The sequence below is a fragment of the Ovis canadensis genome, chromosome 2, assembly GCF_042477335.2.
Source record: "Ovis canadensis isolate MfBH-ARS-UI-01 breed Bighorn chromosome 2, ARS-UI_OviCan_v2, whole genome shotgun sequence".
Lineage (NCBI taxonomy): Eukaryota > Metazoa > Chordata > Mammalia > Artiodactyla > Bovidae > Ovis > Ovis canadensis.
The window spans coordinates 216,917,530-216,936,680 of NC_091246.1; the positions used below are offsets into that span (position 1 = coordinate 216,917,530).

The 19,151-nt window shown below is 38.1% G+C and overlaps 1 protein-coding gene across 1 annotated transcript in view; it reads left to right on the forward strand.

The window, feature by feature from the left end:
• UNC80 (unc-80 homolog, NALCN channel complex subunit) overlaps window positions 1-19,151 on the forward strand; it is a 239,685-nt gene that overhangs the window by 114,781 nt on the left and 105,753 nt on the right. The window contains exons 24-26 of the mRNA XM_069573767.1: window positions 9,312-9,524; window positions 14,564-14,699; window positions 18,313-18,446. Of these exons, the coding sequence (XP_069429868.1) occupies window positions 9,312-9,524; window positions 14,564-14,699; window positions 18,313-18,446 (483 nt within the window). The remainder of the gene's footprint in view (window positions 1-9,311; window positions 9,525-14,563; window positions 14,700-18,312; window positions 18,447-19,151) is intronic.

Genomic DNA, 19,151 nt, shown 5'->3' on the forward strand with positions numbered 1-19,151 from the left:
TTCTTATTGCTTTGAATTCATTGTATTATTGTTTAGCTTATTAGCTGATGGCTTGGCTCATGTTTTATTTTCTTCTGTTCAAAAACTGAGCATTAGAATTTTAGCATTACTACTTTAACCACATGCCATAAATTTTGATAAGTAGTATGTTTGTTATAAGTTATATTTAAGCCTTTTAAAATTTAATTATTTCCTTTTCCATGAGTCATTTAAATAGATGCGTGTGCATTTCAATTTATAAATTTCAGAGTTTTGCTAGGTATCCATTTGTTATTGATTCATAACTTCATTTTCAGGTACTGATTCTTTGGAATTAAAGTTGCTTTATAAACTAGAGCATTATATAATTTTCATAAATGTTCCATGTGTAGTTGAAAAGAATGTGCATTCTCTAACTGTTGAGTATAACATAGTGGCTTTTCTTTCCTTTTTCTTAATTGAAGTATAGGTGACAATATTATATTAATTTCAAGTGTACAACTTAGTGATTTGGCATTTATATGCATTATGAATTGATCACCATAAAGCTAGTAACCAACTGTCCCCATACACTGTTATTATATATTATTGACTATATTCCCTATACTGTACATTATATCCCAATGACTTATTTACTTTATAATTGAAAGCTTAAAGCTTTTAATCCTCTTCACCTGTTTCACCTAAGCTCCATTCCTCACTCAGCCCCCTGCTCCCTACTTCTGGCAAGCACCAGTTTTCTCTGTCTGTTTCTGTTTTGTTTGTTCATTTTTTTGTTTGTTTTTTAGATTCCAAATATCAGTGAAATCATTCAGTATTTGTCTTTTTCTGTCTAACTTATTTCACTTAACATATTCCCTGTAAGCCTATCAGGGTATGGTGTTTCATATTCAAGTCTTCTACATCCTTATTTTTTTCTCCTCACAACTTAATATAAGATGACAAGTCAGTTTAGTTGCTTAGTCATGTCTGATTCTCTGAGACCCCATGGACTACAGCACTCCAGACTTCCCTGTCCATCACCAACTCCCGGAGCTAACTCAAACTCATGTCCACAGAGTCGGTAATGCCATCCAACCATCTCATCTTCTGTCGTCCCCTTCTCCTCCCACCTTCAATCTTTCCCAGCATCAGGGTCTTTCCAAATGAGTCAATTTTTCGCATCAAGTGGCCAAAGGATTGGAATTTCAGCTTCAGCATCGCTCCTTTCAATGAATATTCAGGGCTGATTTCCTTTAGGATGGACTGGTTTGTATCTCCTTGCAGTCCAAGGGACTCTCAAGAGTCTTCTCCAACACCACAGTTCAAAAGCATTAATTATTTGGTGCTCAGCTTTCTATATAATCCAACTAACATCCATACATGACTGCTGCAAAAATCATAGCTTTTACTAGACAGACCTTTGTTGGAAAGTAATGTCTCTGCTTTTTAATATGCTGTGTAGGTTGGTAAACAATCAGAAAACTAAGATCATGGCATCTGGTCCCATCACTTCATGGCAAATAGATGGGGAAACAGTGGAAACAGTGACAGACTTTATTTTGGGGAGCTCCAAAAATCACTGTAGATGGTGACTGCAGCCATAAAATTAAAAGACACTTGCTCCTTGGAAGAAAAGCTAATACCAACCTACCCAGCATATTAAAAAGCAGAGACGTTACTTTGCCAACAAAGGTCCGTCTAGTCAAAGCTATGGTTTTTCCAGTAGTCATGTATGGATGTGAGAGTTGGACTATAAAGAAAGCTGAGCACCAAAGAATTGATGCTTTTGAACTGTGGTGTTGGAGAAGACTCTTGAGAGTCCCTTGGACTGCAAGAAGATCCAACTACTCCATCCTAAAGGAAATCGGTCCTGAATATTCATTAGAAGGACTGATGCTAAAGCTGAAACTCCAATCCTTTGGCTACCTGATGCGAAAAACTGACTCATTTGAAGAGACCCCAATGCTGGGAAAGGTTGAAGGTGGGAGAAGGGGACAACATAGGATGAGATGGTTGGATGGCATCACCGACTCAATGGACATGAGTTTGAGTAACCTCTGGGAGCTGGTGATTGTCAGGGAGGCCTAGCATGCTGCAGTCCATGGGGTCTCAAATAGTCAGACATGACTGAGCACTAAACTGAAATAGTTCAGCTGGAATTCCATCACCTCCACTGGCTTTGTTTGTAGTGATGCTTCCTAAGGCCCCCTTGACTTCACATTCCAGGATGTCTGGCTCTAGGTGAGTGATCACACCATCGTGGTTATCTGGGTCATGAAGATCTTTTTTGTATAGTTTATCTGTGTATTCTTGCATATCTTCTTAATATTTCTTCTTAATATCTTCTGCTTCTGTTAGGTCCATACCATTTCTGTTCTTTATTGTGCCCATCTTTGCATGAAATGTTCCCTTGGTATCTCTAATTTTCTTGAAGAGATCTCTAGTCTTTCCCATTCTATTGTTTTCCTCTATTTCTTTGCATTAATCACTGAGGAAGGCTTTCTTATCTCTCCTTGCTATTCTTTGGAACTCTGCATTCAAATGGGCATATCTTTCCTTTTCTCCTTTGCCTTTCACTTCTCTTCTTTTCTCAGCCTTTTGTAAGGCTTCCTCAGACAACCATTTTGCATTTTTTTTGGGGGGGGATGGTCTTGATCACTGCCTCATGTACAATTTCACAAACCTCTATCCATAGTTCTTCAGGCACTCTATCAGATCTAATCCCTCGAATCTATTTGTCACTTCCACTGTATATTGGTAAGGGATTTGATGGCAAAGTTATCCATTTACCTTGAAGTTCCAGCAATTTTTGTTTTATTGGTTTAGAGGAGGCAGGTAGTTTAGAAATAAAATATGTATCGGGTCCTATAAAAATATTATCACTACCTTGTTGTTGTTCAGTCACTCAGTCACGTCCAACTCTTTGTGTCCCCATGGACTGCAGTACACCAGGCTTCCCTGTCCTTCACCATCTCCTGGAGCTTGCTCACACTCTTATTGATTGAGTCGGTAATGCCATCCTACCATCTGTTTTCTGTCATCCCCTTCTCCTGCTCCCTTCAGTCTTTCCCAGCATCAGGGTCTTTTTAGTATCTAGTGACCCAATTTATTTTAGTATATAAGGATATATTTTTCTTTAATATTAATACAGTTGAAACAGTTTTACTAGTTTAGCACTGGACTTATATATCTTTTTGTAAATCCTTTCCTTTCAACATTTCTATATCTTTTAGGTGTTTAGGTATATCTCTTGTAGAAAGCAAGTATTTGAATTTTAAACCATTTTAATGACCTTTTCCCCTAGAAAGTTTAGTACATTTGCACAGACTATATTTACTTATATAGATTCAGTTCTGTCTTCTTCGGACTACTTGCCACATTTTTTTTACTATTTCATTGCATGTGTGTTCTTGTTTCCATTTCATGCCTTCTTTTGAATTGTATTGGATTTTTCTTTGCTTTGGTTTAACTTTGTTTTATTCATTTTCCCTTATCAGTTTGAAATTTGTAATATTCTATTTATATTTTAAAAATTGCATGCATATTTAACTCAATGCTGTCTAAAATTAATGAATATCTTTACTCTTCTTGCAAATAATAAAAGACTAGAGGGTTTTAATGCCAGTTGTCCAAGATTTAGTTCTCTGTTTTTGTTTTAACATTGACAATGTAAACTTTATTTTTATTAATTGTTAGGAAAATGATTTCTAAATTTGCCCAAAAGCTTAGTATAGTCTTTGCTCACCATTTCTCCTTGCATCTCAGACATTGCTCTTTAAGATCTATGTCCTTCTTCTAAAAGAACCCTTTCAGACATTTCTTTGGTGATGATCAACTGGCAGTAGCTCTCTCAACTGAAGTTTAATCAAAAAATACTCCCACCTGGGATACTGGCTTTATAAAGGAGTGTGTGGCCTGAACTTCCACTCCACGTGAACACTGACATTTAATTTGTGGTCCATTGAAAACCCATACTCTGGTTTTGCCATAGTCAATAGAAACCCTCGGGGCAAATATTTCTTCACTAGTTCACACCTTTCTCCCTACGTTCACTCCAGAATTGAATTTTCTTGTAATTTCTACTTTTCAATGGTCTGTCATCTCATATCAGAAGCAAAAGCAAAAATAAAGTGAAAAAATTTTGGATATTTTACCCAGCACTTTTAAATGTCTAAACCAAAAGATGTTTGTCTTCACACTTAATCCATCATGTTGTCAGAAGTAGGAGTCCTTATTTGGTTTTTAAAACAATTATGTAAGATATTAGCATGATCTGAGTGTTAAAATGCCAACCCAGCCAAACCATGTACTTAACTATAATGCCTGCATCTAGCCTGACACTGAATCATTTCAGTTGCCCACAGCTACTGCAGAAATGCGCAGGGACAGAGACAGCCTGTCAGTTGCTTAATGATCTTGGGCAGAGAATTCAATACAAGCTAAGTAATAAATACTGGCTCACAAGCATGTACCCTCTAGCAAACAAGGTTCCAGCATACACTAAGACCCACAATACCAGCTTATTCCCAGTGGTCTTAAATAAATAGGTATCTTACACCAGCAAGAGCTTCACATTTTATTGTAAGGCAATAAAAATATTATGTAATTCCCCAGGAACCAACATAAAACATTGTCTTTAAAACAGTTCCTGCCCTGTTGTTGTTACGAGTTTCCAGGATCAATCAGGGTTTCTTCTTACATAACAAGTTGAGATATAGTCCCTCAGGGGAAGGAATGTATCTCAATTATAACCTTCAATTAACCATCATATCTTGGTAACAATATTTTCTACGTCCCCAGGCAAAATAAAACACAGCTGTTTGAATTAGTATTCTAGTTCTCTGCTTTACCTTCATAAAGGAAACATTCAATATACATAATGATCTTATCAAATGCAGGAAAAAGTGCCAAAAGGAAGTCAAGGGGGGGGGGGGGAAAGTCAAGGGAAAAATAGCCTGATACTTGCAATTTTCTACTTGAAGAATGTTAGAGAAATACTTATTGCATAATGCATGATGTTTTGTAATTTTAAATAGCTCTGTAACGATTGCAGACAACACCTTATATAAAACCAAACCTTATGAAATTGATGATATTCTACTGTATTTGGCCGTCAAACTTAGAAATTCCATAAAGTTCAACCTAACATTTTATCTCACCAGTTCAAATTGCTTCTTGCTTGTCTGGGAACTACGAAGTTATGACATAATGGAACTGAAGCTGCTCTGTGGCATTACGGAACATAGACTAGAAAGGTGATCTGGCAGACATGTTAATCAGAAAGAATTTAAATCTGCCTACTTTTCTTTTAGGACCACCAGCAAAATTCTCTGTGGTATACCAACGGTACCAAAGTTTGTTTTAATGTTCAGTTTTAACTGTGTCTCTGAAACTCCATGGTTCTCTTCACCCACACAGCCTTCTTCTGATGGGTTTTTCTCCATTTGTGCTGTTTTTCTCCGCTATGTGAATCCATCCCTACCCATGCTGTCATGTCTCCATTGTTTTGCTGCTTCATCAGATTGCTCTGAGCCATTAAGAGGCAAGCTCCATCAAAAGAGGAAAAACCAACTTTCCTTTACGTCCAGGAAGAATCCTTTGTCTAAGGTATTCCATAACCTGGCTCCTCAAATCAATACTTTCTAACTTACACTTCGAAAGGAACTTACAAGGAAAATAATTCTTTGTGGCCACACTCACAATATGCCTTAACTACTCTTTCACACACAGTGTGAAGTCAACTCTTATTGCCAAGGATCTTCTATGAGGACGCACAGTTGAGTCCTTAGATTTATACTACAACAGCACCCTCCATTGTCCATACAGTAACACACACACTACAGTACCACAGAAATTGTTAGTACTCAGTGTCCTCTTGACTATAGGATCCCCAAGTCTGCTTTCACCTACAAGATTCGTGAGGTTTATAATAAGAAGGCAATATTTGAGTTACTCTATGTCATCATCCCTTAATGCAGACAATGACATTTCCAAAAGTTACTGAGTTTGGCAATTTACATGAATCAAATTTATCAATAATAATTAACCTTCCCTTTAATGTTGTGCTATATAGTCAATTAATGGGAATTATTTTGATAATGGTCTCAGTTCTATTTCCCAACTTAAAGTAGGATTTCTTAGGGCCAATAACTGATAATGTCTGGGTTTTATCATAAGAAGCTTTTGAGAGCAGAGAATTAAAATTGTTTTCCATTCAAAATGCCTTGAGTTTCCTAAGCAAATAAAACATATTTCCTAAAGAAGCCAAGCCAACCTACATGGGAAGCCTTACATAGCACAGTCTGGGTTTTTTATTCATCTTCTGTTAGTCTTCTCAGTGCAATTTAATAGTTAAAAGAAATATATGGGGGGGAAAAAAAACCCTCTGCCCCATACATTTGAATTAGGTTAAGTTTTTACACTCATTAATCATGAAAGAGCTAAAGTTCATCACCTAATGCTGTTCCAGCAGTGTTGTTTCTGCCTTCCTGTCATTAAGCAATGAATCTCATTGCTTTTTATTGGAAATGTGTCAAAATGTGACATAAGAATAGATTTGCATCACTTGCCTTGCTTTCCAGACTGGAGTTCCTTTTTAGAGATAGATGTTCCACGCTTTTCCAAATGCAGATTAGCATATCTGAAATCTTTAGTAAACTGAATATTTAATACAAGGAAAGAGTATAGATATTTAGTTGGGATGTTACAGCACCATGGTAATGATGTTTAATGCAGAAATTCATCTAAGCCTTTGCATTCTAAAGTCTTTCTATCCTTCTGACCTGCTATCAAGTCTTGGTACCAATAAAGTTGAGGATAGTTTCTCATCATCAGTGTCCATCTTTTATTAATGATAGATGCTCATCATTATGTTTATCTTCTATTCTGCCTTTTCACATAAATGAACTTTATCTTCAATGGCAATACATCATATTTTTTGTAAAATTAAGTCCCAACATAATTAAATTTCTTACTAGGATTCTTGATAGTTTCATTTAAGTTGTAAACAATGGGAAAATGCTTAAAGGGCTAACTTGCTTGAAACATCCAGGGTATTTGAGATAGTGTGTTACCAGACAGTATGAAATTACTGCCTCTGCCTGAAGAGGAAGGGATTAAGGAAATCTTCTTAGAGGAGATAACTAAACTGAAGCTTACAAGTGAGAATCTGCTAGATAGAAAAGGGGCTTAAAGGCTCTGCAAGTGATGGAAACAAAACATGGAAAGGTATGAGATGTCATATCTGGGAGACTAACCAGTTTGACATAAGTGGATCACAGAGCACTTGCAGTGAGGATAGGGAGAGAAATGAACCAGACAACAAAGGTCAGTTGCCTTTATCCATTGACGATCAGATGGATGGACCATAAAGTATATTTTAAATGGGAAAATTATGTGCTTACTTGTGTTTTACATGACATTAATGTTCCATTTTTAAACAGTAACTTTCTACATGCATTCTAGAAATCATCTTTTCCCCAGGTGTATATGAGCATGAATTAAGACCTTGAAGATACTAAAGAGGTACAGATTTGAGCATCAGAGAAACCTGAGAATGAATCCCATGTCTGCTTCTTCCCAGCTACATAAGAGTGGAAAATTATACCTCATATTAAAAAATATTAAAATGAGGATATTATTTCATAGGGTTGTTATGATAATTAAGAATTACAATTTATAAAAACTAGTTAGAACATAATTGATATTCTCTATACTTTAGCACCTATTTTGACATTATAGATTGCGGCATTATTAAGGATGCTATTACTTGAATCGTGAAAACTGTTTCCATTTGAAAACACGTGAGACATGGGACATGGGATTCATTAGGTAACTCCAAGATGTAGCAAGGGCTTCCCCCTGATAGCTCAACTGGTAAAGAATCCACCTACAATATAGTTCAACTCCTGGGTCAGGAAGATCCCTGGAGAAGGGATAGCCTACCCACTCCAGTATTCTTGGGCTTCCCTTGTGGCTTAGCTAGTAAAGAATCTGCCTTCAATTTGGGAGACCTGGGTTTGATCCCTGGGTTGGGAAGATCCCATGGAGAAGGGAAAGGCTACCCATTTCAGTATTCTGGCCTGGAGAATTCCAGGGACTGTATAGTCCATGGGGTTGCAAAGAATCAGACACGACTGAGCAACTTTCACTTTCAAGATGATAGCGAATATTGTTATATATATATTTTAACTGACACAAGTGAATGTTTGATGTATGTATTTTTTGTGACATGCTGGCCTATGGGAACTTTCACATTCTTTCCCATATTAAATTTTTCTTGGCTTCTAAAGAGTAGATATCTTATTCTTGTAAGTTTCTGGCTATTAACACAAAGCTCTTGCTTTTATTTTTCAAGCACATCTTGATAAGATGGAGTCATATTTTTACTTTCCTGAAGAACTGCTGTTTTTCTTTTATCAATTAGGCAATTTCCTCTTTGTCAAACATTTTCAATTGAAACCATGCCTATTTAAGCAGAATTTGATCTGTTGTTTATGAAAAATTAGAGAAAGAGACTAACTCAATCAAGTTTATTCATTCATTCATTCATTCATTTGTTTTTTTCTCATTTCAGGCCCCATTTTATTCTGTTTACCCTCACAGCTCAGCCTGATATAGTAAACTCTTCTTTTTCTTATTAGCCAAAATGAGAGAGCAGTTGCATGTCCTTTGAGTTTGTGGATGGTCCTTAAAAAACTGACATCTTTGGTTAATCTACATCTAGTTCTAGAAATTGAATATATGTTTGCATCATGCTAATTATAGGTTTTAAAAAGCTTCATATTTAAAACCTCCTTATTAAAAGTGATTTCACACTCAAATCTCCACTGTCTCTGAAATATGCAAAGATAGTCATGGAATTACTTGAGATTCTCCAAAAGGAGAAAACTACATGCAGAAACTGATTTAAAATGTCTCATTATTCAATACTAATTTTGCGTTCAAGGATTCATTTTCTAGATTTCCCACTACTACTGTAACCATGTTAACACTGCCCTGGGAAATATCGCTGCTGCTGCTAAGTCGTTTAGTTGTGTCTGACTTTTTGTGACCCTAGGGACTGTAGCCCGCCAGGCTCCTCTGTCCATGAGATTCTCCAGGCAAGAATACTGGGGTGGGTTTTCATTTCCTTCTCCAGGGGATCTTCCTGACTTAGGGATCAAACCCATGTCTCCTGTGGCTCCTGCATTGCAAGTGGATTCCTTCCTGCTGAGCCGCAGGGGAAATATGGCTAAACCAAATCAAAATACAAAGGCAAAAATAAGCTAAGAGTACATAGGCATTCGCTTTAAGGTCAGATTCATTGTTTGTTAATCCTACATTACTCTTTCCTTAACAACCCTATTCAGGAAGCACCGGTGGTAGCCAGAGCAGCATTGTTCCTGGAATGTGCCCGTTTTGTGCACCGCTGCAACCGTGGCAACTGGCCAGAGTGGATGAAAGGACATCATGTGAACATCACCAAGAAAGGCCTTTCCAGGGGACGGTCCCCCATTGTGGGCAACAAGCGAAACCAGAAGCTGCAGTGGAATGCTGCCAAGCTCTTCTACCAGTGGGGAGACGTGAGCTTTTGATTTTCTTCTATAAAAATTAGGCCGAGTGAAGTGAAGACGTTTTGAGTTTCTGTTTGTTCATTTGTTTGGGAGATAATTTGAGTATCTGTTATGTACCAAGCACTGAACAAAACATTTCAGAAGGAAATAATTCATTTAATCTTCCTGATAAATCTACAAAGTTAGACATTATTATCTCTTCTATCTCCCTTCCTGATCCTCTGCCTCTTTCCTCCCTGTAAATGTAAACATTCTCAGCATCTCTTATCAGTTTTTCCTGTATAATCTCCACCAGGATTACATTTATTCCTGTGTTTTCTACTGTTAGCTAGAAGCACCCCGTTCTCTATCCATAGCACTTTTCAGATCCCTGACCAACTTCACCATCTGTACTTTGGAGGCATTCACTTAATGTTGTGAAACTAAATCTGACCAAACTAAAACGCTTCTCTCCATTTAAACACCCCCATCTGTAACCCCTCTTGAATTTTCTGTTCTTTCTGATGGAACTACCACCATCTGAAATGACAGTCTTTGAACATGTTCTCAACCTCCTTTCCTTATTGATTCCACCTCTTCCATGTCACTGATGCCCTTTGAGGTCAGATCTTTATTACTTCTCCTCTGTATGACTAAAGTATTTTCCTGTTTGGTTTCCTCCCACAATCTCCCCTCTCTGACCCATCCTACACACTGCCAATAAAATCTCCCTTTGGCATAGCCCATCTAAAAGCAGAACATTCATATCTCATCTCCCAGCCTCCAGACTCTCTCCTTCCAATTCATTCTTCAAATTGCTGTCAGAATGGTTAGGCTAAAATGCAAATCACATTATAGTGCTTCAGTGGCCCTCCTTTTCCCTTGGGATAAAAACCCAAATTGCTCAGCCTGGCATCTCAGCTCTTTCCACAACCTTTGTTCAAATCATACCAAGATTATAGATGATGAAGTCAATGAACTGATGTATCTAAAGGACATTTATCTCAATCCTTTACATGTAAGAGGTGTTCAGTGCTAAGTTATGATACTGAATTTTGAAAGCTGGTTTGTGTCTACATTTTTAGACAGCTAGCATGGTGTCCCTGGAAGAAGTGGTAAGGCTTCTCCCCTGCTCAAAAATTGCCTTTAATCCTTCTTCAGAATGCCAAATGAAGTCCAGCTTCAAGAACTGTGGAATCTGGTCCCAATTTAACTTTCCAAGCCCTCAGGCACATTATTTCTGCTCACAAAATGGTGCTTCAACCAAGTGGCTTAGTTGATAGTCTCTGAACACGTCAATGCATGTCCCTGAACATGGGTCTTTGGGAACTCTCCATCTGAAATATCCACTTTTCCCTTCCCCATTAGCCTAACACCAATTCTTGAGAATCTACAGGAATAAGACTTTGTATGATTCTCTGAAATGAATCTAATGTCTTCATTTTCTAATACATAAGGTAATTTCATTCTCTTTCACCACTTAATGTCCTTTTCTCATATGCTATTACCTCCCCAATAGACTGTAAGCTCCTTGAGGTAAAGAGCAAGAGATAAAGTCAGACACGTCAGTCCATGTTCCTGAATATGGGTCTTTGGGAACTCTCCATCTGAAATATCTTATTTTCCCTTCCCCATTAGCCTAACACCAATTCTTGAGAATCTATGTTTGAATCCCAGTTCAAGGCTGCTGAGTGACCTTGAGCAGGTTTTTCAACCTAACTTTCCTAGTTGCCAAACTGTGATACTTCTTTATGAAAGTTTATAATCTACTCAGGCATATTAATGAAGATGCTGATTCACTATAACAGTTTATTCAACTTTATGTTTTATTTAATAACTAGCAAATTACCTCACTTAATAAATATTTAATGAATGAAGAAGGAATAAACATATCCCTAAGGCACTTTTCTTGTCTTGAAGAGTTCTAAATTATTATTTAGATATTTTATATTATCCCAAGCAAGTTCAGTTTTTGAGAAACTTTCTAAGTTTTGTGAACTGTGGGTTTACCTTAAATTGCTTGGTTTCAGAGTCCAGGGGAGATCCATGTACATTTCCCACCTCCACTATTAAGTCTTCTGGCTCCACTCAGACTCATAATTCCTTGTTTCCTTCTGTCGGGGGAGTGTGTAATTTCCTCGGTTCTTTCTCGCCACAGCAAAAATTTGAAGTGATGGACGGACCAGTGTTACAGCTTTGTGTTACAGGTCAGTTTTATTTAGAAAGCAAAGGAAAATACATCCTTGAGGTGTAGGGGAGGTCGACCCAGAAGAGTCAAAGAGAAGAGAAGCCCCCAGCTCAGTTTTGGTTGCTCTTTTTATGTTTTTTCTTCTCCCCCTGGGCCTGCCCTATGTAAATTGGGCTAGCCAGGAGTGCTGTTTGTTTCACCTGAGGTCCTCACTCCAGTCCTCAGACCTTCCTTTGTTCTGTTTTCATAGGCTTTTCCCTTCTTTGTCTTTTAGCCACTGCCATTCTGGACTCCTTTTTCCTATTCTAACTACCTAACACATCTTTAGAGAGAATTTCCAAAAAAGTAGCATCAGGACAAGGCTTTCTGTTGAGGTGGTGGTTTTTGTTTTCACGTTTTGTTTTGTTTGCTTAGAACTTCTCAAGTTAGCAACCAAGCTGCATTTCTTTTGTCTTGATGTGGTTTTTGTTACTCCTCATTTCCAGAGTTTAAGGAGACCCCTGTGTTTTCAAATAACCAAGATGCTCAAACAACGTGTGTTTTTATTTGAAGAGCTCTAGACATATCTTTTCGGAGAAGGCAATGGCACCCCACTCCAGTACTCTTGCCTGGAAAATCCCATGGACGGAGGAGCCTGGTAGGCTGCAGTCCATGGAGTTGCGGAGAGTCGGACATGACTGAGCAACTTCACTTTCACTTTTCACTTTCATGCATTGGAGAAAGAAATGGCAACCCACTCCAGTGTTGTTGCCTGGAGAATCCCAGGGACAGGGGAGCTTGTTGGGCTGCTGTCTATGGGGTCACACAGAATCGGACACAACTGAAGCGACTTAGCAGCAGCAGCAGCAGACGAATCTTTTGAGCTTCCCAGGTGGTTCAGTGGTAAGGAATCCACCTGCCAATGCAGGAGACACAGGAAATGTGGGTTCAATCCCTGGGTCAGGAAGATTCCCTGAAGTAGGAAATGGCAACCTGCTCCAGTATTCTTACCTGGAAAATTCCATTGACAGAGGAGCCTGACAGGCTATTGTCCATTGGATCGCTAAGTGTCAGATGCGACAGCACGAACATGCACACACGGACATATTTTTGTAACTATCCAACAGCAAATCTAATCTCTTGCATGCCCAGAATTTAGTTGTTTTTCTAAATATTTGAAAAGGGTGATGCAGGAGGAAAGAAGAAACCTAGCTGGAATTTTGTTTTTACCAATGCGCAGAGTAATCAAACTGTCAGACCAAGTTCAGTGCTCATTTTATCTTTTTGACTCTCTTTCCTATTCTCTTCTTTTATTCTATACAACATGTAATTGAAATGTGAAAGGAATTAGAGATAGCATATTTTGTCTCTTTTGCGGGGGGTGGGGTGGGATTCTCTTTTTAAAATCAGACGTTAGTACATGATGACTCCAAAAACAGATAGCAAGCATTGGTTTTGTGAATACCTTATAAAAGCCAATGTTGTTTATGTGTTGAAGTAAAAGTCATGTTTCTAATGTTGATGTTCAGTGCACTATCAAAAGAATAGCTAATATTTCAAAAGAATAGTTAACATTTCTTTCTAATCCATAGCGTATCATGAGGGGGAAACAAAGTCTATAAGAAAATCATTGATTGCATATATGATGAAAGATACAAATAAAACTGCAGTTCTAGAAGTCATGCCAGCCTCCAAACTCATTAGCATGACACTGCTATCCTCATAAAATTGCATGATCAGAAACATTCTGAGGAAATGTGACTTCTTATTTTTTCCTGCAGCAAAATCCTCCATTAAAAACAACTATATAGGACTTCCCTGATGGTCTAGTGGTTAACACTCTGCACTTCCAATGCAAGAAACATGGGTTAGATGGGGAAATGGAAACAGCGAGAGACTTTATTTTGGGGGCTCCAAAACCACTGCAGATGGTGACTCCAGCCATGAAATTAAAAGACTCTTGCTCCTTGGAAGAAAAGCTGTGACCAACCTAGACAGCATATTAAAAAGCAGAGACATTATTTTACCAACAAAGGTCCGTCTAGTCAAAGCTATGGTTTTTCCAGTAGTCATGTATGGGTGTGAGAGTTGGACCATAAAGAAAGCTGAGCACTGAAGAATTGATGCTTTTGAACTGTTGTGTTGTAGAAGACCCTTGAGAGTCCCTTGGACTGCAAGAGATCTAACCAGTCCATCCTAAAGGAAATCAGTCCTGAATATTCATTAGAAGGACTGATGCTGAAGCTGAAACTTTAATACTTTGGCCATCTGATGTGAAGAACTGACTCATAGGAAAAGCCCTGATGCTGGAAAAGATTGAAGGCAGTAGGAGAAGGGGATGACAGAGGATGAGATGGTTGGATGGCATCACTGACTTGATGGACATGAGTTTGAGCAAGCTTTGAGAGTTGGTCATGGACAGGGAGGCATGGCATGCTGCAGTCCATGGGGTCGCAAAGAGTCAGACACGACTGAGCAACTGAACTGAACTGGAGAACTAAGATCCCATGTGCCATGTGGTGTGGCCAAAAAAAAAAAAAAAAGCTTTTTAAATAAATAAAAATGGTTAAAAGACAATACAACTGCATACTTCCTTATGTGAGATCTATAAAATAAATGACCTTTGAGGAAATAAAAATACTTTCAGAAAAAGTTTTGTGTGAGAATAAATACCACTCCAGTTCCTATAAGTCTTTAGGCTCAGTGACCTTGGAGACAGCATTAGTGCCTTCCCTTCTCTGGATTGGGAAATGTGGTGGTAACAACACTATGGCAAACAGAGGAAACTTATGCTGAAAACAATCCCCATGAATTGATTGCTGACGACCTCTGTAATGTGAGAGCCTCTTTTATAGTCTGACATATACCTCATGCTGTTTCATTCTTTTTCTGTTCATGGTAGGCAATTGGCGTCCGGTTGAATGAGCTGTGTCATGGGGAAAGTGAGAGTCCAGCCAACCTGCTGGGTCTCATTTATGATGAGGAGACCAAGAGGAGACTGAGAAAGGAGGATGAGGAGGAAGACTTTTTAGATGACAGTAAGGAGACTCCCTTTACTACAAGAACCCCTGCTTGTAAGAATCTCTGCTTTAGGAGCACGTAATATTTCTTTCCTCTTTCACATTCTTACCACCTTCCCATGTCTTCCACTGCACCTTCTCCCCTATTCCCTGTGCATGGATGTGAGCATGTGCATAAAACCCACAAAGTGAGGGCAGGAACCAGAGGAGAAGACTGTAGACAGGAGCAAAGAGCTGTAGGCCATATGAAACATTCATTGCTTTGCAGTCTCTGAATCCTAATATTGTAAATGTCAAGATCAGTTTTGATCCTCCATGAGAAAAGGAAGTTGTGGAAAAGTGCTGTTCCAGAAAAGGATTTGGTCAGGTTTTGTGTTTTTTTATTACTCTTGAAGATATAAAAAAGGGCTAGACCAAGTGAAATTAAACACGAAAAGCTTCTCAAATCACTAAACTATTAAAATACTTAATCATAGTTTATTATCATATTTAACATGAAATTCAAATTTTAAGGTTCAGATTATTAGAACTATGAATGTTTGATTTACTGTACTTATTTATTGAAAGTATAATTGAGTTCCATCATAGAAGAATAGAGACAAAGAGATTCCTGAACATCTTTCTTAACACCATTTTGTGCATATGTGTGTTCTATACCATACAAGCTTGTGAGTATGTGTACCACTGTCTTTTATGGAGTAGCAAATTCCAATATGGCTTTGGAATGAGTATCATTAACTGATGAAGACATTGAGGTCTCTTCCTTTTAACCTACCCTAGTGATTTGAAATGCAGATTCCCTGATGATGTCTTAAGGATTATCCTTAGCTAAGTGATGCCAAACCTACTTCATCTTTAAAGACATGAAATATAAAAGGATGGCTAGAGTGTAATATTAGACAGAACTAAATAATAATCAAAAAATACATATTGTCTTCTACTTACAAACCAATTTTTTTTGCATTTTACCATCATTTTGCTCTTCCTCTGCTGCTGCTGCTGCTGCTGCTGCTGCTGCTGCTGCTGCTAAGTCGCTTCAGTCGTGTCCGACTCTGTGCGACCCCATAGACGGCAGCCTACCAGGCTCCTCCGTCCCTGGGATTCTCCAGGCAAGAACGCTGGAGTGGGTTGCCATTTCCTTCAAATCAAAGAAAATCTTCTTGATTTAGCCATTGACAAAACACCAAATTCTGATGTTAGTCTTTTAACCTAATGATGAAAGTTGTTCCCAAAGATTCCCTCAAGTTCACAAGAGTCTAGGTTATCCTAGAATGACTCACAAAATTGGGTCTGATTTGTAATAGGACTTGAGGATAATCCAGCGACCACAGAATCTAGTTTAGGCCTGCCAGGAGACATCCCCAAACTGCCCCGGATCTCCTAGGGGTCCTTCAGAACAGAGAGAAGCCAAAGCCATGTTAGATGGAAGTAGCTTCATAGGCAAAAATGGTCTCGCATCTCCATGAGACTGCATAAGTATTACTGGCAATATGGTATGCTTGGTATAACAGTTTTTTGGTGAGACTATTTGTAAGTCAGTAATTGTTCCCTGTAACAGAATATTTCAGATGATACTTATGAGAAAGCCTGGACTAAGACCAAGCTCATTGTCTATGGGACTGACAAGAAGAATCTAGATGATATCCTTAGGATTACAAGCACAGATCCAGAAGTTTACACTAAATAATTAGTGTTCAATTATGTTTTAAAAAACAGTTGCACATCTAGGCAAGTTCAAGAGTCATGTAGACTCTAGAGCATTCATTCACTGAATATAAGATTGGAATGTCTTCTTTAGTTCCACTTTCAAGTCAATACATAGCTCAGTTTGCATTTTAAAAATTATGGGATAAGCAAGTATCAGTCTGGAAACAATAGAGGAGTTTGTCTTTTTCATTCTTTTTTTTTAAGTACCATTTTAAAATTTTTATTTATTTTAACTTAAGGCTAATGACTCTACAATATTGTGGTGGGTTTTGCCATACATTCACATGAATCAGCCATGGGTGTACATGCGTTCCCCATCCTGAACTCCCCTCCCACCTCCCTCCCCATCCCATCCCTCAGGGTCATCCCAGTGCACCAGCCCTGAGCACCCTGTCTCATGCATTGAACCTGGACTGGCGATCTATTTCACATATGATAATATACATGTTTCAATGCTATTCTCTCAAATCATCCCACAGTTGCCTTCTTCCACAGAGTGCAAAAGTCTGTTCTTTACATCTGTGTCTCTTTTGCTGTCTCACATATAGGGTTATTGTTACCATCTTTCTAAATTCCATATATATGCATTAATATACTGTATTGGTGTTTTTCTTTCTGACTTACTTTGCTCTGTATAATAGGCTCCAGTTTCATCCACCTCACTAGAACTGATTCAAATGCATTCTTTTTAAAACTGAGTAATATTCCATTGTGTATATGTACCACAGCTTTCTTATCCATTTGTCTGCCGATGGACATATAAGTTGCTTCCATGTCCTGTCTATTGTAAACAGCGTTTTTTCATTCTTAATAAGAGGCAATGTCCCCAGCCATATATTACCTCTGTAGAAAATATAATGGTTTTCATGGGGAAGCAATAGCCAGATATCTTCGGAAAGACCATAATTCCACCTACTATCAATATAAGCCATGATTATATATTATATCAATTATGAAAGCCAAATACACAGGAAATATTTTAGAGCTATTTAAAGATATTTTAGGAAGGCTAATATGTAATGATATAGTTATTGCTTGATAAGTTGATTCATTCGAACTATTTTCTTCTATGGGAGACATGTCTTTGTCTTCTTTTCTGAACACTGATAAGTAATCAATATATTTCTCCATTATTTGTGATGTCATGTATCTGAGATCTAATCCTGAGGATTTACATCTCCATAGTGTTGCCTTGGCCATTATCTGCCTTTATAACAAAATCCATTTTTTGGTCTATGGTGGATACAACATTTAACTCATTCAGAGACTGGTATTATTCAAAGCAAAGGAGAATATTTGCATATTCTAGTATAGCTATTCATTAATATGACAGGCTAGCTTGTATAAACTGTATAACATGGGTGACCAAGTAAATAAGTCTTGTTTATGCTACAGAAACACATGTGGGCTAAAGCCGAAACAACTTCACTGCCCTAAGAATGAACATTAAGATAGACATCTCTTACAAAGTGAGCCGACAAGACTTTTGTAGTTCCAAATCTATTCACGGGCCTATATCGTGTATAAATCTGATCATATAGGTACGTAAAAATCTGGCAAGGCTGCTTTCTGTTTTTCTTTTCATTAAAAGGCTTTCCGGCCTAGTGGAGCTGCATTTTGTTTCTCTATAATGCCTTGAGGAAAATAATTCTTACTGATTGACATTTTGATACTGAGGCATTTGTTATAGAATTGCAAAATGGAAGGGAAAAGAGGTGTATTGTGATGTATAGATTATGCTAAAGGGACCAGGTAAATTGAACATATACAGGTGACATCCTCATTTACAGTTTCATTTTGCACATGGATAGGTAACATTCTCATATACAATTTGATTTTACACATGTGTAGCTATGTCCATCAAACTGTGCCTCTGAATTTTTTATTGGTTGTTTGCTTATGAAAGAACTCTTTCCTTCCATAGGTACTGTGAACCCCTCTAAATGTGGCTGCCCCTTTGCCTTGAAGATGGCAGCCTGCCAACTTCTCCTGGAGATTACTACCTTCCTGCGAGAGACCTTTTCATGTCTGCCCAGACCACGCACTGAGCCTCTGATGGTTAGTGAAGCTTATTAATAATGAGGCTACTTGGAGAGTCCAGCCAGGCTGCTTGGTTTTCAGTAGTCACAATTTCCTCAAATATCCAATGAACAAATGTATCATATAGTTTAAAAATTCAACCAAGGGATTTTCATAGATAAAAAGAAAATCTCTTTTTATCTATTAAAAAACTGAAAATTGACCTTAAAATCACAACAGACTGCACCACTGGGTAATGTCTAATTGATCATTATCAGTTAACCTAGGAATGTCTAAGAACCTTTCCACACTCCTTTATTCCACAAACTATGAGGAGTTTTATAGCCAGCATTTTCCAGAAATCACTGATAGGTTTGTTTTTTTCATACTCAGTTCAGTTCAATTGCTCAGTCGTGTCCGACTCTTTGCAACCCCATGGACGCCAGGCTTCCCTGTCTGTCACCAACTTCCAGAGCTTACTCAAACTCATGTCCATTGATTCAGTGATGCCATCTAACCATCTCATCCTCTGTCGTCCGCTTCTCCCACCTTCAATCTTTCCCAGCATCAGGGTCTTTTCTAGTGAGTCAGTTCCTTGCATCAGGTGGTCAAAGTATTGGAGTTTCAGCTTCAGCATAAGTCCTTCCAATGAATGTTTAGGACTGATTTCCTTTAGGATGGACTGGTTGGATATCCAAGGGACTCTCAAGAGTCTTCTCCAACACCACGGTTCAAAAGCATCAG